The 21,870-nt window shown below is 44.7% G+C and overlaps 1 protein-coding gene across 7 annotated transcripts in view; it reads left to right on the top strand.

Moving 5' to 3' along the window:
• Window positions 1-21,870, top strand: part of LOC119163012 (uncharacterized) — a 434,320-nt gene that overhangs the window by 111,182 nt on the left and 301,268 nt on the right. For 6 of the 7 annotated variants that reach the window (XM_075882725.1, XM_075882727.1, XM_037414895.2 and 3 more), the window contains exons 6-7: window positions 6,787-6,837; window positions 19,914-20,084. In XM_075882725.1, coding sequence (XP_075738840.1) covers window positions 6,787-6,837; window positions 19,914-20,084 — 222 coding nt within the window. The remainder of the gene's footprint in view (window positions 1-6,786; window positions 6,838-19,913; window positions 20,085-21,870) is intronic. The other variant, XM_075882726.1, reaches the window with a different exon arrangement.

The raw sequence follows: 21,870 nt of genomic DNA on the forward strand, positions 1-21,870 counted from the left end.
GTGAAGTACAACCTGGTGAACATAAGTATACATCGCAAGTGGCAAAATACATTGCATGTAAAAAAAAAGCACTTCATCCTGGATCGAAGAGTAATCTTACTTTCTTTTTAGAATAATGTACAGATCTGCTTATCTGTGATAATTCTACTACAGAAGGAAAAGTTACATATATCTACTATTTGATGGTCAAGTGATTGGGTACCATAATTTGTTCTAGATCGTGCTGAAACAAGTGACGTCCTTCGTAAGTTATATTCAATGTGACGAGTGAGGTACATATTGCTGAATGAAGCAAAATCTTGTTTTATACGATTATAAATAAGAACCATCAGTTTAAGTTTGTAGCATTCAGTGAACCACAATACACGAAAAACAGAAAATAAATTGCTATGTCTAGGTCTATCTGGCCTTTTAGTTATTAGCTGCAATGCTTTTTGTTACATGGTAAATAATTTTTGTGCATTGGTCCTATTACATGTGCCTCAAACTAAGTTGCAGTATGTGAGGTGCTAATGAACGAGAGAAAGGTATAGATGAACCTCCAGAATCTTCTGTCCATGCAGAAGATGTGGCTCAATACTCTGCCGAGGATGGCATTCTCTCCCATGTCCTCAACTGGGTGTGGAGGGGTGCCCAAAGTGTACTCCAAGTTCCCAATTCACATTGTTTGTGTCCAGGCAACATTTTTGCCCACAAGGGATGCTTACTGCGGGGGTGACCTTATGGTAATTTCTCAGAGACGGTGCTTGTTCTTGTCCATGAGGCCTTGTACGTTAGCCATCCCAGTATCGTCAGTATGAAGGCACTTTCTTGCGGCTGGCCCCTTCCAAGGACAGATCTTCTTGATTGGGGTGGATTCTTATTCCAAATAGATTGAGGTCATACCAGTGCCAACAGTGACATCACCTGCTGCAATCAGTGCCTTACAAAAGTTGCTAGCAACACTCGGCCTGCCAGGTACTGTGGTATCGGACAACGGGCCCCAATTCACATTCGCAGACTTTCGGGGGTTCATTGTCCCCAACCTAATTCGCCATGTAATGTCCACACTGTTCATTCCACCTACGAATGGGCAGGCTGAGAGGATGGTACAAAGGACTAGAATAACACAAGGGCCTGGCAGATTTCACTCTCTAGCAGCACGTAACTCCACACACTGCTACCGAACACTCCCCGCTTGATAGGCTGCCGACTGTCTACCATGCAAGACTGGCTGCGGTAAGTGTGGACCGCTGAAAGGTACGCCAGATTCACAAAAGCTCTGCTTGCACCACGCGTGTTTTAGCCAGAAGACCCTGTCTTTGCACGTAACTACTGGTAAAGTTCACGATGGGTCCCTACCCCATCCAGGTCTCCAGAGCAACTGGCCCGATTTCATGTGAAGTTGTTTTTCCGGACGACCACGTGGATCATCGGCACGTGCACTAGATTCGTCGTCGGAGCAGTTAACCGGTTGGCCGAGAATGTCCCTTAAGGACAGCCTGAAGTCCGGCCCTGGTCAAGCCCTTCAAGTGGCAAAACGAGCAGGAGAGAGACAGAAGACCACAGTGAGCCCGAGGAGCCATCAAATGCAGTGCTGCCCTCGGACGAGGTAGCAACATCTCGGCCGGGCCCACACCACGCGCAGGTTCCTGTAAAACACCTCAATATCTTTGGGGCTTTGTGCTCGTGTTGGCTGTTAGGTCATCCATCTGAAATACAGGGGGAGGGGTGTCGTGCATTGATGCTACCCGCTGCAGTCAGCATATTACCTAGCCTGATCAAGTGACCCTGTATGGAAGAGTGCCATCTGCTGGGTTAAAAGTACATCAATAAAGCTTCTTGTTTGGCTAGTCTGGAATTAAAAATGTAGAGAAGAGGCTTTTGCAGAAGAATGGTGTATTATTACACAGATTAAGATGCCGGAAAAAATTGCCCAAGTACTTAACAAAGGGCTAAAATACAGCCATGAATCAAGCCTTCAGCAACAAGAGCTCCTGGCAATGAATAGATGTATCACTGGCAAGACTGTAAAACAAAACCAGGAGAGGTGCCTATCAGGGGGCGTGAACGTGATCGCAGGAATGGTCAACGGTGGTGGCCTGAAAACCAAGAAAGGCCCTATGGCTTGTGTATTAACCTTCTTCAAGGAGAACAAGGTACGTCTGCTTCAGTTCAACAAAGAAGGCGGTTTTATCGTGTTTTCTGCAGGTGCCTACGACGGAAGGGCACTACGGGGTCATTGAAAGAACATCTTGGTGAAACAGAAAGCGACAAAGGTTAAGAAGGAGGCGGCTGTGCATTGGGAGGACCTTGTGTTTACCAGGTAGCAAAAGGTGTTAAGGACTGTAAATGGGGTGTTTTATATGTGTTTTTCACAGCGAAATCACGCAAACCAGCAATTCCATTCCGTATGATACTTAATGAACATGGCTAGTGTCAACAGCTTGTCAAACGGTTCCTGCAGAAGTAGTGAACTTCACTAGTTATTGGCGACCATTTTATAACTAAAATTTCTCAAGATGTTCATTGCTTCATCCAGAGTGGGGATTCAATAGGTCCATCTTTCTCAGTAGATGTTGAAGGTTTGTTTTACTCTGTGCCCCAAAGAGAAGTGCTTGCTACTGTTCAAGGTTATATTGATAACAATGGCTTGGTCCAATTTTAGAATTCTACAGAGATGTCTGTGCCCACTTTTATGAAATTATTGTAGTTTTTTTTTTTTTTGAAAGCAACATTTCTATCTTTTAAAGGGAAACTCTTGTATAATGCCAAGGTGTTTGCATTGGATGTTGTGTGGCTCCTGTGCTCTGAAATATTTTTTGGCTGCTTTTGATAACAAGGTTCGTTCTGTGCTTGATGACAAGGTACTCCTGAAGGGTTTTTGATACATTGACGTCTTTTTGATCATTTTAAAGACTAACATGGATTTTACCCCTGACCACTGTGTTGACCTCATTTTAACTGTTTCTCATGAACATGGGTAGGGTTTCAGCTTTACCCATGAGCTGCCAACAGAACAGTTTTTAGATTTGAAATGGAATCGTAGAGAAGACCATGTTTGCTGGCTCTACCACCCACATGCGCAAAGATTTGTTGCCTTATGATTTGGCACACTTTTAGTTGGAGAAAAGAGGTATTGCGATGCTTTGCTTTGAGTCTGCTCCGGTGAAGTCATACATGCACACTATGCCGGGCAGCTTTCAATTGGCAAGGCTACAGACAGCTAGTTCCCAAAGGCAGTCTCCCAAAGTGCGTTGAAGAGGCGAGAAACTGGAAATTACCAGTGATGCATGAGGGAGGTGGCACCGTATATCCACAGGATGTCCCGCAACCTTCAGAAGGTTGCCAGCAGACACAGTGTTATGTCATGTTTGCCGCCCCTCAAAAACTGAGTGTCCTTTGCGCATGCGTAGGCGATGAAAAAAAGTCATGCCAGGTTGTACGTGAAGTGCGCAATAGGCGTCGTATATGTACTACCACTACGTAGATCAGGTGCATCAAGAATTGTGCATGAGAACGTGAGTTGTAGTTGAAAAATAATACAATTGTAGAGAGGAAGAAGATAATGTGCTGCAGTGGATCATGAAAAGAGAGGAGTCAAGTGCGAGCTGTTGGTTCGAGCGTTGTGATTCCGGTGTCGGTTGCTACCGCCCACTTTTCGTATCAATAGACCTGCTGTGCAAGTACTACTTACACCAATAAACCCCGTTTCACAGTCGACATTCGATTTCTCAAACGCCCGAAATTCCGAACATGCCTGATTTCTGGACTCATCGGGGGAACCGTCAAGTTCACCATAAAGTCAATGTATCAAAAAGTCCGAAATTCTGGACGTATAGAGCGTTCGTCATTCTATTTTCCAGACTTTTTACTGCTAGCTGCAGACTTGGTCACTATCCACACCACCATTTCGGTTGTTTTTGGATCCTAGAACCCACCGCAGTGTGGCTGCTGTACTATTAAAACCGAAAATGCTGCAATCCAGCGCACGCCAATCAGTCGCCAGCCGTAGCTTAGGCCGCATGGTGCTGTGCCGCCTGTGTTCTGATAGTGGGAAAAGCTATGCTCTTGATCTGTGGTCTGCTGTCGGCACGCTTGCGGACTTGTGGAAGGCAGTTACTCGACACACCCTTCGGAATCTCTATAATTGGGCTAGTTGGTATTGGTTCATCATTACTCGCAACTAAAGTTTATTTGAAAGAAAAGTAGTTACATATATATCATCTCTGTCACATAACCTGGCAAGTGAAACAGCAAACAACAAAAAAGGGCTATAAAACACGTGCCTCAGATCATATTCCCAGAGTGCTGATGAGGTATGAAAATTCTTTTTCTCTTAACGTGACAGAGGGCGCACTTATGCATTTCTTCCCACTTTTCCTAATGTGAAACGCCTCTATCAGCTCTCTGGTGATCCAATCTGGGTGTTTTGATAAAACAATAGCATAACAAAAAACGCGTTTGCAATCGCATGAGCTGCAATGGTTGGGCAAGTGTGAACTATTTTTTTGTATCCAACGATCTCCTATGTTCTTGCAACCTGGTGCTGACACATCTTCCCGTTTAGCCTATGTAGATGAGACCACAGGTAAAAGACACCCTTTGGGACTGTTTTCACCACGGGAGCTTTATACTGAATGCCGAGACGGTCTTCTCGCCCAGTGTGGACAGCGTGTGTGATGAACTTCCACCTGCGGACGTTGCCTTCAACGTTGCCGGTGTTTCGATTCCAGTCGGAATAATCCTAAAGGGCTTCGCTGATCAGTAGGGTTGAGAGCTGGGCTAGTTGGTGTCCTCTTCGTCCCCGTCGATTTCGCGCTACTACACCATATGGTTAAATGAGGCTTCGCTGATGCTGATGAAGACCTCGATCTGTGTGCGGAATCAACTGATGACGAAATCATTTGTGAAGTTCCAGAGCATTCCGGCGACTCTGGCACAGAGATCGAAGAGGCAGCACCTACACAGCCAACGAGCTCAAAGTTGACGCGAGCACGGACACTGTCAGCAGTGTACAGCGACAGCATGACGTTAACTGAAATTTAGGCAGACATCATTGTGGGCAAGTAGAATGCCGTACAAACAAAAGTAAGGGACATCTTTTTGTGCCTAAGTGTTTACAAATGCAGTAGCACAGGTCCCGTTGGATGTTTTTCTTTCTTTCTTTCTGTTGGCTCTGAAAAGAGCCAACAGAAATGGAATGTAAACATTCGACAGAAGTCTGTCTGATGGGGTATGAAACTGGGAGATGATTCACACTCCAACTGAAAGTTTTGAAGAAACCCGACGTTTCGAAACTGACTTGGTTCCTTTCTCAGGGGTGACTGCGGAGACTACGTAGCAGCGGTGTCTTCAAAGCACTCGCGGGGCGGATAATGACCCCCTCTCTCTCTTTTTGCCATGGAGCGCAGTCCATGTGTATACAAAGGGGGAAGGGTTCCGAGAGAGCGGTTGATATTATGGGCTGACCTCTGTATGGGCCACGACTCGAGTAATAACCTTCTTCTCCAGTTCGGCTCGCTTTCAAGGATGGCCGTTACTTCTAAATTTATCCGATGATTTAACGTCTCAGCATGTTTGGCGACTGCGCTGGGCTCTTTGTAGAACTTCCGCAAATCGTTGGCATGTTGTTTCAGTCATTCCAGTAGGTTTTTCGTCTTGCCGATATACGAAGGGCACTCGATGCACGCAATTTTGTAAACGACACCGGGGGTCCTATCCATTGTTGGCCGGTTTTTCGGGCGCGGGAGGAGGCGACCCAAAGTACACGAAGGCATATGCGCGATGCGAACCCCTTCCTTCTTGAAGATCCGCGCCAACATCTCGCTGGTTCCCTCAACGTATGAAACCGGTACGCGTTTCGTGAGGCTGCCAATTAAGGTTTGCCAATTAAGGATTGGGGTTTTTGTATCCTCTGTTGCTCTGCACGCGGCGGGTGGCATCTCAAATGAAGTTTTTTGTGTATCCATTTTTTCTGAGGTCCGCAATTACGTGGGCTTCTTCTTTCTTTCGCTCTGTGTCACTCCCACTTAAATGATGCATTTGCTGAATTGCAATGAGAACCCTGTACGCCTGCCGTGATCCTTTCAGTCAGAGAAAAATAAAAATACCTATTAAAAAGTGTGTTGTTGCTTGTATTCGTTTTTCCAGTCTGCTCGATCTTCCAAACATATTCACGATTTCTTGAGGGTCCGAAAAATCGGACGTTGACTGTAATGTGCATTTACTGGTCCATTGCTCAGCCTGCACTTGTGCACCACGGCCAAACAAGATCAAGGTCTTTGGCAGAGGTGTGATGCCTTGGGAAGGGAGAGAGTGGAAGCTTTCCTTATCAAGAGCAAGGCAACAGAGCGTATTGGTAACACGTCCATTCATTTTTTCGGTAACGAGTTCAGATTTTTCAGATCGATGTTGGATTAGCTATGCTATGGCCTTGAGCATATGCTTTAGGTGATCCGTCTCATCCGAGGTTTCTTCCGAAATAAAGCCAGTTGGTGTTTAATTTGCCCTGTGCACTGCTTTCTCAGCCAGTTTTTTTCTTTTCTTCCTGTTTGCACTAAAAAATATGGCATCTAGGTTTGAAGTGTATATATACAAATATATATATAGCATGATAATGCCAGTTATGTGGGGTCTTTTCATTGATTTTGCGATGGCAATAAAAATGCATTGCCAACACCACTCGGCGCCTACGTCATCACCTGATCCGACCCACATTTAGTACATACCAACTAGCCCAGCTGGCCACTCTCTTGCTTTGCTGGTGAAAGGTCGGAAATGTAGCACGACTGTTTCTCCTTGCAGAAGGCCATGAAAGAGAAAATTGAACACAAGAGGGTCAAGTTAAAAGGCATGGTGAGTTGATAGTTACTTCACTGGGCCGAAAGAACAGACTTGCTTTCGTAGCAGCAACTATGTTCCAGTGTGAGAGGTCACTTGTCGCATCTTCTTCATTGTGTTGAAAGAAGTACCGTATTTACTCACATAATTCTTGCACCGCCCGCATTGCTAAGCAAAAATAAGTTTTTTTTTTCCAGCGAGTAAATATCGCACTCCCGAAAATTGCAGCAGCAATCTTGTCTACTTTTTTCAACCACTGATGGTGATAGTACATGACCACCTGGTGCCACCTATTAAGCATCATGCATACCATCAACGCATGAGCCCCAATCTAATCCAAGCCAAACGAATGTGGCAAGTGCGCGTTGCGGTGTGTTAGTACAGCTTCTAGTACACGGTAGTGTTAGTGCACATTGTGCCCATTCTGTAGTTATGCTATGGGACAATATGGAACTTACATGGCTGCATTAATCTGAAAGTGATTGATCTTGCCCTAAACGATGTCAACAGGGCTGCTGGTAGGCACTTCAGAGTCGACAAGTTTTTGTGTTCTGTGGGGTCTCTAAATGAAGTAGCACTCTCAGAGCAAATGGCCACAGCAGATATGGTTGAACCAAACCAAACACATTTATTGAACTATTTTTACATCGACGATATCGGCAGCCAAATCAAATAATACATCACTAGTGATTAACATGCAAAACCCAACCTTTACAATCTTCCCGCGAGAAACGACCCGCAGCACCGTCCCTATGACCCTGCCACGGGAGTCAATTGTTTGTGCCAGCCGCCACCATCGAACAGAGTCTCCTAATCTTTACTGTGTGGCCACCTTGCCTCGCCGCCAGGTCTCACTGCTGGTGCTACCACACTAACCATAATGATGATGGTTAAGATTGCGTAGGAGCGCTGCGCCACCTACTGCTCAGCGGCTGTTAACCCTAAATATGGCTTAACCTTATTACTCGAATCTAACGCGCACATTTTTTCAGGTTAAGCGAGTTCATAAATCGCATGCGCATTAGAATCGAGTAAGAAAAAAAAATTAATACGGTCATTCTATTGCTATCCGCATTTCCAAAATGGCTGCCCCCTATGTGTGTTGGCCTGGCGCGTCGGCCATTTCTGCCTATGTGTTTCCCATGTGTGGCACTTCGTACGTGTACTGAGGAGTTCGTCATCTTGTAGTGCATTAGCATCGACAGCATGGTAGGGCCGACTCCAAAAACTCGACGAGTGCACCACAATGCCACTTTTAAAAGAAAAGTCATCGCGTGTGCCGAAACGGACGGAAATCTGGCCGCATCGCGGTCGTTCGGAAATCCCGAAGCGTGCGTGCGGGACTGGCGGAAACAAAAGCAGAATATTGTCGACAGCAAAGATTCACGCAAAGGCTTTAGTGAAGCACAGCAGGGTCGGTTTCCACAAATTGAAGAGCTGCTCGGCGAGTATGTGATTAAGCAGTGAGCGGCACAGCGGCCCGTGACAACAGAACTGCTCCAAGTGCAGGCTATGCAGTTAGCCTTAGAAAAATGGCTAATGCGGAGCCAGTTTAAAGCGAGCAGGTGCTGGCTAACTAACTTTATGAAGAGGAAAGGCTTTTTCCTCCGAAGGTGAACGGGCATATGCCGGAAGTTGCCGGAGAAGTACGAAGAAAAGCTTCACAGTCTTTAGAGGTTCGTCCTAAACATGCGGCACAACAACGGCTACCTGCTTGGGCAAATCGGGAATGCCGATCAGACGCCTCTTTAATTCGACATGCCTGGCACCGTCGAGAAGAAGGAGGCGTAGCAAGTTCGCGTGCTGACATTGGTCCACGGTAAAACTACAGTGACGGCAATGCTCCATTGTATGTCAGATAGGCACAAGCTTCCCCCGTACCTCATATTTAAACGGAAGACGCTCCCGGAAGGAGTCGTTTTCCCGAGTGGTGTAATCGTGCAGGCCAACGAGAAAAATGGGTGCGCGTCGCAATCGATGCCTTCTTTTTTTCCTCGTGGAAACCGGGTGCGTGTTACAATCGAGGGCACGGTAGAAACGGGTAAATACGGTATCTGCGAGAGACGTCTGTGCCACGAGGCGCAAACGACTTTACAAGGGTGATAGCACCGGCACAGTTCGTTACTAGCAACCACAGCACGAACAGCTGAAAACCACCACCAAGATGCATCGAACCTTCTGTGTGCCTAAGACTAGGAAATACTCACAGGTGGAGGTGGCACTTCTTGGTGTGCTCGGGAAGCCACTGTCTTAAGGGTGAAGACCCTTGAGACAGTGGCTTTACTTAGGGCAAATAAATTTTGCTTTGTGTTTAACCTGTGTGTTTAATGTTAAAGTAAGTCTTTATTAGTACTTCTCCAAGCTTGTAGTTAGTTGCTTGCATGAGAATCTGGATTTGTGGCCACTTTTTCTTTTTCGCTCTGTGTGTTTTCGCCAAAAATTTTCCTTGCATGATTCTCACAGCCCTAAACTTACTTATTTATTTATTTATTATACCCTCAGGGCCCGAAGGCATTACAGAGGGGAGTGCGTAATACACAAATACAGTGAGTTAAGTTAGAGGCAATATAAAGCACAAAACGTTTCCTAATTATACAATGTTAGCTAGGTAACAAAGCAGATAAGTACAATGAACAGTAATTAGAGGCAGGTAAGTAATAAAAACCTAATTTACAATGTTAGCTAAGGTGTTTTTTAACAATACTTGGTTTTGTATTCAGGCAATGGAGTCGGGAAGGTGGTTCCAGGCTGTGGTTGTCCGCGAAAAAATGACTGTGAGAAGGTGTTAGTCCAGGCATTGGGTATCCTGACTTTGAGTCGTCTAAACGAGCAGAGATGTATTGAGGCGCTCGAATGAATTCACTGCGTAGTTCAGGGTGATAGAATATTTTATGGAAAAGACACAGACGAAGAACTTTACGACGAGATCCTAGAGATGGTAGGTCAAGCCTAAATTTCATGTGTGTGACACTGGAGGTACGGTTATAATCGGATAGTATGTAACGGGCCGCGTTATTTTGAACTAATTCAACCGTTTGCGTCAGGTTGACTTGGCTTGAATCCCAGAGTGATGCCGCATATTCAAGCTTCTGACGAACCAGCATCTTGTAGTTTTAGTGAAGAAGGTGCTCTTGAAAAATTACGTCGAAGGTATCTTAATGCCCGGGTAGCGTTGTTGACGATGTAGTCTGTGTGAGTGTTCTAGGTAAGGTCAGTTGAAAGGTGAACACCTTGGTATTTATAACATGACACATTTTCTAGAAGGGAGTTATTAATAGAGTAAGAAGGTAGCTCTTGAGGAGTTTGGGACACACGCATATACTTGCACTTGTTAGTGTTAAGCTCGATGCACCAGATTTTACACCAAGATGTTACAGTGTTTAGATCTGCTTGTAATGTTATGACATCGTCAGAGATTTTTTGGCGATAAATTACACAATCATCGGCGAACAAATTGATGTGGAAAGAATCGCAAACTGGCAAATCGTTAATATAAATTTAGGAAGAGGAGAAGACCCAATATCGAGCCCTGAGGCACACCTGAGTGGACGCGGCTGAGCTCGGAGTCATAATTGTTAGCTGAAACGAACTGGGAGTGGTTAGTAAGGAAAACTTCTAGCCATGTTAGTAGCTTGTCATTTAGGTTAAGCAAGCGCAGTTTATGTAAGAGTAATTTGTGAGAAACTTTATCGAAAGCTTTAGAAAAGTCTAAAAAATACAATCAGAAACTGAGTAGTTGTCGAGACTGAGGTTAAGCTAATGTGTAAAGGAAATTAGTAGGTCTTTAGAAAGCCATGCTGCGATTAAAAAAAGAAAAAGGAATTGGACTTCAGGAATTTGCTGAGATTAGAAAAGAGGATGTGCTCGAGAATTTCACATGAAATGCTGGTTTGTGAAATAGGCCTGTAGTTGAGCGGGGAATGTTTGTTACCAAACTTATGTAGGGGAACAACCTTCCCGATTTTGAATCGAGCAGGAAGGTTCTTCACTTTCATCAAGTGTTTGCTGGAAAATTTTCGTAAATATAATTGAGGAATAGGTACATGTGTTAGTTTAAAATTTTTGGCATATTTTGTCACAACCTGGAGCAGAGGAAAGTTTCAGTGATTTTATAAGTAGTGTTCCGGCAAAAGTTGCTTATAAACATGGCATTAAGAGCGGCTGTGCACATATGAGTAGGGGTAGCTGTTCTATCAGTGTCGATTAGTGTTAAGTGCTCCCTACTACTCGGATTGATAGTACGCCAGAACTTTTTCGTGTTCGTTGTTAACAAGCGGGACAATGTGCTTTGTAGAAAGTTAATCTTGGCGTTCTTTATTGCTGCTACGTAAGCGCCATGCGCGGCCTTATAGGAAGACCAGCGCGCGGGGGGGTGAAGATTGCTTTGCTGATTTGTAGAGGCGCTTCTTTTTGTTAGATAATCTTTTTAAATTAACGCTGTACCATGGTGTTTTTTGATCAGATTCAATAGTGTAAGTAGGAATGAATTTTTGTGTTAGCTCATTCACCTTTGCTGCAAACAAATCCCAGTTTTCTTGTAAGCTTCGTTTGTCAAAATTCATCAAAAACGTTTCAAGAAAACTGCCTAAATGGTTATTGATAATTTCAAAGTTAGCTTTTTTATGCAGTAAAAACTCGTTAATTCAAACAGGAAGGGGAATCCGCCTCAGTTCGAATTAACGAAAGTTTGAACTAATGAAATTGAAGAACAACAATAGTACACTGCGAGTAGGGCAGAACAATTTTTTTTTTTTTTTTTAAATCTGTGATCGCGGTCTGCCTTCTTTCGTTGAAGGCGACCGCCAGCACTTTTTGCTTTAATGAGCAAATTTGGCGAAAGGCCTCTTCTCCGCTTTCTTCAAAACTTAAGAAAAGACTGGCGGCATTCAATCAGGCCATGGTTTTTATTTATTTATTTACATAATACTGCAGGCCCAGTGAAGGGCCCAAGCAGGAGGGACGTATTTACAAAGCTCGTAATAAGGACAACAGAAGATCAAGAACATGAAAAGCGCGAAGAATAAGGACATAACTCAAACAATGAATAAGAAAGACATTTAACACTTTAACAATACAGGTCAAGATACAATATGTTCAATTGAGTCTATGCTATTTATGAATAATACTGGTAATTGATTCCATTCGGTTACAGTGCGCGGGAAAAAGGAGAATTTGAAAATGTTAGTTCTAGCATTGAAGGGCGTTATAGAGTCGGCATGCCGGTGTCTTGTTCTACGAGCGGTGAGTGGTTGGATGTATTGTTCTGGTCTCATTGACAATTTGTTATTCTTGAGAAGATACATTTTATACATTCTTATACATTTTTAGTTGACTTATGTTGCCTTCCTGATTTGCGCATCTGACACTTGTTTCTTTATTTTGTCTTTTTTTCTTGTGTGTTATATATGTTGTACCCACCCCCTCTGTAATGCCCTACGGGCCCTGAGGGTATTCTAATGAATAAATAAATAAATAAAAGATAAAGAAATTTTAATCCTTGGATTTTACGTCTTAGTTCTAAGGTTGGTATGTTATGGTCTCTCATGAGTTGGGTTGGGGAATCGCTCGAACGGTATTTAGAGTAAACGAACCGAACCGCTTTATGTTGAATCATCTCAAGTGCATGAATGTTAGTTTTTGTGTAAGGGTCCCAGATTATACATGCATACTCCAATTTAGGTCTTACAATAGATGTATAGGCTAGCATTCTAACACTTGCAGGAGCATGTTTGAGCTTATGTCTTAAAAGGCTCAGTTTACGAAAGGATGACGCACAAATGTCTCAAATGTGCTTGTTCCAACTTAAAGTGTTAGTTATGGTAAGACCCAGGTACTTATATTCTGTGACTTCGTTCAAAGGTTGTCCTGAAAGGTTGTAAGGGAAGGAGCAGCAGAGGGCTGCACTGGTCCTTCGTCTTCCTCCTCATCGTCGTCACTGGCCGCGACAGGTTCTGCACTTCTCGCCTGACATATTATGTCGCCATACGTGAGTGCACCACACACCACTGCACTTGAGTCCACATCGACGTAGTCCGCAAAGCAGACGTCTTCCAAAACGTCCGCCATGGGGGCGGTGACGCCATGTTCGAGCACTGGTGGCTCGTCAGCTTGCAGAGCTTCGGTGCTGAAGCCACAGTGGCGAAAGCAATTTGCTATCGTAAGCGCTGTCACTTGCTCCCAAGCACGCGCAATCATCTGTAGTGCACTTATGAGCGTCTCTTGGTAGTTATTGCACAAAATAATTCATTCCAACATGTGACGCCGATAAAATGATTTTCAATTTCTAATTATACCCTGGTCTATGGGCTGCGAGGATTATGGGAGTAAATTCGATAGATAATGCCTACCAGGGACCTTTTCACTTAAGTTGTTTTATGTTATAACTTTCCGATCACTTCAGATGACTATTGTGCCGTGCCATCTGTGCCAATTTGCTGCATATTGCTATAATGTGCCTTACTGGACCTATTCTAGTGCAGCACGGCTATTCATTGTTCCACTTGCGTGGCCATTTTTGCCCCAAATATTCTCGGTCAGGCCTGGACAACTTTTACATGATTGCCCTCTCTTTTCCCTATTGCAGTTAAACCCCTTTGTGAGCCGCATGCACTAGGCAGCGATTGTTGTCTTGTATATGAGATGTCTCTTACAAGCAGGGTACCACAAAGATAATATCAACCCATGTTTTAGCATTGGCACACTCTCATGCCCTATTGTCTTAACTATCTGTGTCTCTTATAAAGGCGTTCGACTGTGTACATATTGGTGGCAATGCAGTATGTTGTCACTATTGATGATGGAATGGCAATATTGCATGAACAAGCAACTTTCTTTTTGAGCCAGTGTGCATATTTTAAGTTAGAGCACGCCGGCGCTTGGTGTCGTCGTCGCTTGGTGTAATGCAGGGAGAGTGCGCGCACTTCTTCCTCTTGCTCCTTTGGTGAGTGCTCTGGTTAGTGAAACGCAAACCATGTTTGCGTTTCAAGCAAGAAAAAGAATCAAGCAAGAAAAAGAATAAGAAACAAAATTCTTGTTTATTTATTTTTAAACACTGTGATCTTTCAGTTGAAAGATTGTGGCAGAGTGGAAAAAAAATTGTCAGAATAGGTACATGCATTCAAACAAACAATAACAGTTGAGTGATTGATTGATTGATATGTGGCGTTTTAACGTCCCAAAACCACTAGTATATAATTATGAGAGACGCCGTAGTAGAGGGCTCCGGAAATTTTGACCATCTGGGGTTCTTTAACATGCACGCAAATCAGCACATGGGTTTTACAGCATTTTCACCTTCATAGAAAATGCAGCCGCCGCAGCCGGGATTCGATCCCTCAACCTGCGGGTCAGCAGCTGAGTACCTTAGCCACTAGACCTCCGTGGCGGGGCAACAATAACAGTAAGAATGTAAATATGTGAGGGTGAGGTTCAAGAAATGTTGATTTCGATAAATTCGCAGAGTAACATAATGCATAACATAATAGCAAAATATGTGCAACAGACAAACACAGTAATTACAATAAAGCAAGTATACAATAACAAGTGATGGTTTATGTGAAGTTGACAACTATGACAGTTTGTTATGTGATACATCATCTTTTGCGAAGTTATTCCAGTCATTAATCGTTCTAGGGAAGAATTGGAAGAGTTCATGTCTGGCCACTTTTCAGCAATAGCTCAGATACTGATGTTCTACCGTGGAAGTTGTGAATAAAACGTAAGCCTTTCTTTCCACTTTTTTGAGTTGAATAATGTTACGTTTAGTGAATAGATCCCGTATAATCACACCATGTTCAAACAATGAACGAGTGTTTTATATGCTAGCATGCATACAAACTGGGTATAATACTTCAACAGTGACCTCTAATTATGTCAACGTGTTTGTTCCACGTTAGATCATTAGTTATCTGTATTCTAAGGCAACTTCGGTTAAAGGGACCCTATTAGTGCTGTAGCGATAACATAAAGGATTTTTCGTTATAGTTATTTTTATATAGACTGTTTTGTTGTAATTAATTGCCATTTATCATTCCTAGCACCAAGAAACTACCTTGCTAAATTGATTATTCAGCTTTATCTGTTCTTCAAGAGACTACTCACCTTTTGATAAATGCCTCCCTGGGCGCCGCCATAGTCCTCCTTGGGCTGTGCAAATTGGCGCGTCCCCTCGAAAATGCATTGACAACGCTGCACCCTTAGCCTTTGTACTCCCGCGCACAGCCCATCATGGCGGTGTTTTTTTCCTTTCTGAGAAAAGGTGTATACTTTCATGTATAACACAAAATCAGCATAAAGCTTATACAGAAAGGTGAGTGTTGTGTTAAATACAGCCAGACCCCTTTATAACCTCTATAAGAACACCTTTGTAAGTTCAGTATTTACTGTGCATTGATATATAATGTGCATCAGCGTTTAGTGGCTACGACACCTTTAGATTTTGATGCACCCTTGTTGACAAGTGGTGGCACATTTTCATCAAAACAGTCGATGCCTTGCGACTGGGATACACTTTCCTCAGACACTAGGTTGCACCCATCGGAGCATCACGCAGATGGCACTAGAACCACAGGTGTTCGATGCAGGCGAAATTTAATAGGTTTTCACTCAATCGTTTTTCAAGTTGGGGTTCGCTGCCGCGAAGGGTGCATGATTTGTGAGTCGGCAACCCTCCTGTGGATGTTTTTGGCATGCAGTGTCTTGGTGAGCAGCGTCCTGCTGGTAGATTGCTTTGGCAAACGTGATGATTTTGGTCCTGCAGTGACGTCTGTATGGCAGCCAATTAGGTAGCGATGTGCTCATCTTTCAAAACAGCAGAGGCAGAGTTCTCAGCTTAAGCAGTGAACATGTGAAGGCCTCCCCGGTGCGTTCATCACTGCACCAAACTTTATTTATTTATTTACAGATACTGCAGTGCTAAATTGCACTATGGCATAAAAAAGTGTGACTTTTGCCTGTTGATGCTTTGTTCTTTATTTATTTACAGATACTGCAGGGCTAATTGCACTATGGCACAAAAAAGTGCTACTTTCACCCGTGAAAAGTGCGACTTTCGCGCTAATTTTAATCCCATTTGGTCAGGGCTCTTGGAAAACGCGATCGACCAGATAAAGTAACAAAGCCACGTGCTCATCGGGCCATTGACCTCCACGGATACCTATCAGCGGGACGACACAACTTCAAGACAAAAATGCGTTGCCATAGCCACGTACGCTTAGCAGGAAATATGAACTTTGTGCAAAATAACAAAAACGCCGACCAAGGTGAAATACACAAAAGTTAAAAAGATGTTTCAGCTCCCCACACGGGCGCCTTGTTCACAGTGACCGCAAATGGCGTAGTGCGCTCTTCTTATGCACGTTTCATCACGTGTTGCAGACATCGCACGTACACAGGGGAAGTGTCCCAATATTTCTGTTCAACGTATGCGCAGTTTGAATGGCCAGAGATTCCATGTGCAATCGTGGTAACAACTTTCTTTCCGTGGCAATGATGCAGGCTTTATCCCAGTTGATAGCGTGCCCAGTTGATGCAACATGTTCTGCGAGGGCGTTAGAAGCTACTTTCTTGTTCTTGACGTCATTAAAATGTTCCCGGAGCCCTTTTTTGTAATTGCCCGTTTCGTCAATGTATCCGTATTCACAGTCTTTGCAAGAAATTTTATACACCACGCCGGGAAAATCATGTCTGTCCAACTTATCTTTGACATTTGTGAGACGGCCTCGGACCTTTCGTGTCGGAACGTGAGCCACTTGGACATCGTAGCCGCGCAATACCCGAGCAAGGGTCTCGCTCGGGTATTGCGTCTATTCCGTTGTCAGTGGGGCTTTCGTAACTTCATTACGAAAGCCCCACTTTGTTACAAAAGCCCCATTGACGGCAAAATAGTCCGCCCCAGTGTCGTCGAGAGCTGTAACATTGTGGCCATCAAATATTACGTCCAAGTCACTAGTTGGTCTTCGTGCGTTTCGATTCGGTCGTGGCATTTGGTCATGGCTACGTTGGTTCGCTCCACTGCTTCCACGCTGCTTTGTCGGGTCATCTTCAGTACGTGGGGTTTTGTCGTCCAGGCTCTCCCTGGTTCACGTTGTGTTCGAAAGTACCGTCTCTGCGTCATCATCGGAGGATTTTCAGTAGTTCGTCGCACAGTAACCGCATCTCCAGCGGTTGCTGCCTTAAGTTTCCCGGATAAGGGCTAGGAGACCGGCCCCGAGTTGGGTCACTGTGCGGCCGGCGGTGAGGCGACATGTAGCAGTTGGGTGACGGTGAATGAAATCCTCAAGGTGTCCACTGCGCTGCTGCAAGGTAGTCGGCGCTGTCGCGCTGTCTTTCCCCTCACTGTGGACGCGACGCATCTACGATGAAACCACGCAGTCCCATCTGACGATACTGGCAGCGGCGGTAAGTGTGGCAAGCTTCTCGACTGTGGTAGCAGAGAGGTTGGTGGTTGGGGGCACGCCACACATCGATTTTTCTCAAAGCGTTCGGCTGCCCAGCGGGTGGACGGTATGGCTTCGACGGTGGTGGTAGCCGGCAGCGGAACTGCGAAGGTGTTGCCTCTTGACATGCGCTTGAAGGGGGAGCATAGCTCATCGCTTGTGGTTGAGGCTGCCGTGCTTCGGAAACTCCAAGCAGTTGCTGAATTTATTCGCGGACAATGTCGGCGATTGAGTCTACTTCAGGCTGTGCTGAGAGTAACAGCTTGGGAAGCTCCTCCCGCACAATCGCTCAAATCGTTTTGCGCAGGTCGTTGGCGCAGAGTGGTTGCGTCTCTGCGTACTCTGGCGTCGAGCAGCGATTGAATTGTCGGGTCTGCATCTCCAGCATCTTTTCAATCATCGTCACTTCAGAGATGAATGCCTTGACAGTGCACGGTGGGTTTCACATCAAAACAGCTCTTGCTTTACTCCTGGCATCAGAAAGCAAACATTTTTGTCTTCATGCATATCGGGGTCGGTGTGTTGGAAGAGTGGGGTCATCTCTTCTGCGAAGAGCGTCACGTTTTCGTTTGGAAGCTGCGACCGGGTTTCAAGCAGCGCGTTGGCCCTTTCCTTGCGTACGACGCTCGTGAATGTAGCGAGGAACTTTGTGCAGAGTGTGTGCCATGTTGTCAGGGTTCGCTCCTGGTTCTCGAACTACGGCATCTTGTAAGGTGAAGTACACATGACGTAGCTTATCTTCGCTGGTCCAAGCATTGAAAATGGCCACTTAGTCGTATGCCTCCAGCCAACTTTCCGGGTCTTCAAGGGCTGAACTGAATCGTGGAAGGCCAGTGGCTCCTTGGGTTGCCGGAGCAGGATCGCTGCAGACAGCACAGGGTCTGTCATCGTTGCTGCGGCCATGGTCTGGGTCTTGATCTGCTGGGTCTTCTCAGGTTGAGGCCCAAACTCGGGCGGTAGACTTTGTTGCCTGCGGCTTGTTCGCTGCTCGGGGTTGTCGTCGATGTCTTCATAACCGGGGCTGGGCTTCACGACTTGACGGGGGCGTCCGATTCATGGAAGGAGCGGCACCCCCACCAGATGTCACGGGGTCGTGACGTGGAAGAAGGGAGCAGACTGAAGGATGGATAATAAACTGTTTATTCGGGCCTAACTTTTGGGCACGTAAAAGGGAAGTCAGATTACAGCAAGACTATGGCACTGATAGCGGCCAGCAGAGCGTCGGCTGTCGATCAACTGACAAGCGTCGAAGCGCGTCAGCATTTATACGCTTGCCATCGAATGTTCTAGCATTATCGCTATCGGTGATGTAGGTTCCAGAATAATCTGTAATATTCACGAGGTGGGTGTAATCTCAACAAAACGATCTACTACAGCCTCGAAGCTTTTCGGACATCGTAGGCGCGGTTTGCGCTGAACGTAGTGTAACAGGATGATAACAAAACTTGAGGAAAGGAACGTGGCAATATAGTACCTTGTAATACTAGTTGCAAACGAGTAAGGAGATCATTCATGAAATGATGACGACATAAGATATATTTATCTATAACGTCCCTGAAAGAATTGACGGGAGAGGTGGGAGTGGGCATATGAAGCGTAATTGATGCCTCTAAAATGATGTACAAGCGGTACATCTTTATAATACATGCAAGTAGGCGTGAGTATAAATGTTAATTCAGGTAAGGTTGATAGTAATGCTGAAGATGAGTGCATAAGATAGTAGGTCTGGAAATAGAACTTGCTCAGACTCGTTCAGGAAATATATCTTGCGCTTAGGACTCACTTGGACTTGCACTCGAGACACTTGCCAAAATATTATTACTCTTACAGACTCACACAGACTCGCTCACTCATGGTTCGATCCGAATCTGAACGAGTGAGTCGACTCATGAGTGAGTTGGCCGACCTTTGATTGTGAGACATGCTCCTTTTTTTTTTTCTTTTTGTGTTGACACCAGACTACATGTGTTACTGCTGCCTCGCGCAAGCAGCACTCGTATGACTAGGAACAGTCTACTAATCGTTCTAATGAGAATATGCGTGCATTTGTTCTGGAACTGGAATCTTATATGGCACATGCATAACTGGCGAAGCACTTCACTGCTTCACAGGTAATCTATGGCTGCCGCTCTGTTGACCACTATCAATCGTGCATTGCTTGCTGCAGTATGAGTTTTGCTTTCTAGGCCATGGAAAGTTGTGGCACATCATTTTGTGGCAGGTGTTTGGTCGGTAACCTTGTCACCTGCCTAGCATTACACCAAGTGCTCCTTTGAATCTGTCTCTCTGTGTAGACTGTGACAACTGTTGTCGCCTGTACCCTGAGCATATTCATTCTGAAAATATTGGCATGGAGAAAAAAAAAAAAGAACGGAGGGCATCACATCTTGGCAAGTAAACCCAGCCGTTTGTACCAAGATTACCTTGCGCAGAATTCGAGGCATGACACCCAATAGCTTTTAGTCTAATCCCACCAGTATTAGTCACGTGACACAGTGGGATTCAGTCGAGTGATGTCCCTCCTTTCTTCTTCCTTCCTCCACAGAGTTCGGTATGACATACTGATCATAACTGCAGCAATGGGTGATTATTTTGGATGATGACAGGACTCGCAGTACGGTCTTGCAGTGCTGTTGTTGGGGGGTTGGTGTGCAGGTGAAGCGATCAGGCCGTCGTCCGGCGCCCTCTGCAGAAGAGGAGGAGGCTGCAGTGGGGGACCCGTGGCGGGGGGGCAGTGGGGGCAGCAGTGAGGGACCCCCCAGCTACGAGCAGGCGTCCACCAACCAGTACAGCCCGGAGGTGCAGCTGCTGGCGTCTAGCCTGCAGGTGAGCGACTGGGCCTCCAAAATGAAGTGTCAAAACTTATGTCTTTGTCTGCTCTTCTTTATATTTACTACATTGCACTACTATTAATAACATCCCCAATACTTTCCTTGGCATCATTTTTTGTTGTCATCAATACAGCATCACAACTTGTAATTTCATGTGTGCTTGATTTTTAAGGAATACTAATTGTGTGTAAACTTTCGACTGTATGTAAATTTTCAGCAAGCCAACACACTTGTTGGCTTGCTGAGTGGTTTTTTTTTTTTTTTTTTTTCAAATTATGGGAGACAGTGTGTATGTATAGCAAAACACTCAAGGCCATGTTGCTAGCTTTACATTTACCGAATTCGGCATTGCGTGACGCACATGCAAGATGAACATAAATGAAAGGTTGCAACACAAAAATTGGAAAATGTATGTCATGTACTGGCAGATGCTCATGATTTGCTTGCAGTCATTTTTCTATCTTGACATCTTGTATCTTGTTATCTTGCAGCCTTGTAAGTTGTAATTGGAGTGAATCAAAAGTAACAAACATGGTCAAAGAACAAATTCATGCTTAAAGGGGCACTCCAACACTATTGAAGCACCTATTTTCTATTTGTGGTTTGCATAGACCGATAGCTGGAGATAATTGTAGCATAAGTCTAAGCATCAATGTCGAATTCTTTTGTATTTTAATCACGTAATAAAGTCACTACATCGCTGTCAATTGCATCACCCCATAGTGGCACTCGCCAGAAATTCGCGGACGGAAATGACGCCGGAAGGTTGTTGGCATATGATTGGATAAATGTAACGTTAGAAGCGATTGTGGTGTAGGGTCGAAACTGGGGTTACTCTTATCTGTTTCATTTTTCTTCTGTATGCTTTTTCATTGAACTGTTAACAGACACGGAAAAAAAAAAAAAATGCTGCGACTACAAAGCGCAACAGAGACGCTGGCTGCCATTTCACCACAATTTCTGGCTTGCGCTGGTTGTATGTCTATACGAAAGACCACTCTCTCTTTTTTTTCTCATTTTGCTTTTGAGAGTTCACAAGCTGTCTCATTATGTACGTTGTCCCACAAGTTCTTTTCTCAGGATATGAGGAGGGAGTGACTCAGTATGTTGTAAAAAACAGCACAAAATACCTCTCTTTGCTTCGAGACACACACTAGCTCCCGCTCATGTTCTGGCAAGCCAGGTGTCATGCATCACGTTTGTTGCTGTGGCAACAAGGTCAATGTTACCTTGGGGGAAAAAAAAAAGAACAAGCAACAATGGGGTGCGAGCTTCCTCTACGTAGGCGCTTTCAGGTTATTTCGTTGGGGCAGCCTTCCGACGTCATGGGCGAGTGAAATGTGGTCAAGTGAACCCACAAGAATAGAGTTGATTGTCGGTATTTTTTTCTTGTATTTTGAATTTTTTTAGTAAAATAACTCCCGACTGGATGCTGTTATCATTGCTGTTTTTGTTGCATTAGTCTGTCTGTACTTCAGTCTATACAACCCACGAATAAAACGTGGAGGGTTGAATAGTTTTAGAGAGCTCTTTTAAGGGGGAATGCAGCAGTTCTCATCAGGAGAATTTACGGGGAAACTAGTTTTAGAGGTGAAGCTCCATAGGGTGTGGGTAGTTTCCTCGTAAAAGTATGTTGTAATAGTAGCCACTTCTAGTTACTTTTAAGAAGTTCTCATTAGATGGTGTTGTGTGTATATGTCCTTGCAAATGATATCACTAGGTGGCGATAGTGGTTTTCGTATTGGACACGAGGCCCACCACCGGAGGTGCGAGCGCTGCAT

Source organism: Rhipicephalus microplus, unplaced genomic scaffold, assembly GCF_043290135.1.
Source record: "Rhipicephalus microplus isolate Deutch F79 unplaced genomic scaffold, USDA_Rmic scaffold_13, whole genome shotgun sequence".
Lineage (NCBI taxonomy): Eukaryota > Metazoa > Arthropoda > Arachnida > Ixodida > Ixodidae > Rhipicephalus > Rhipicephalus microplus.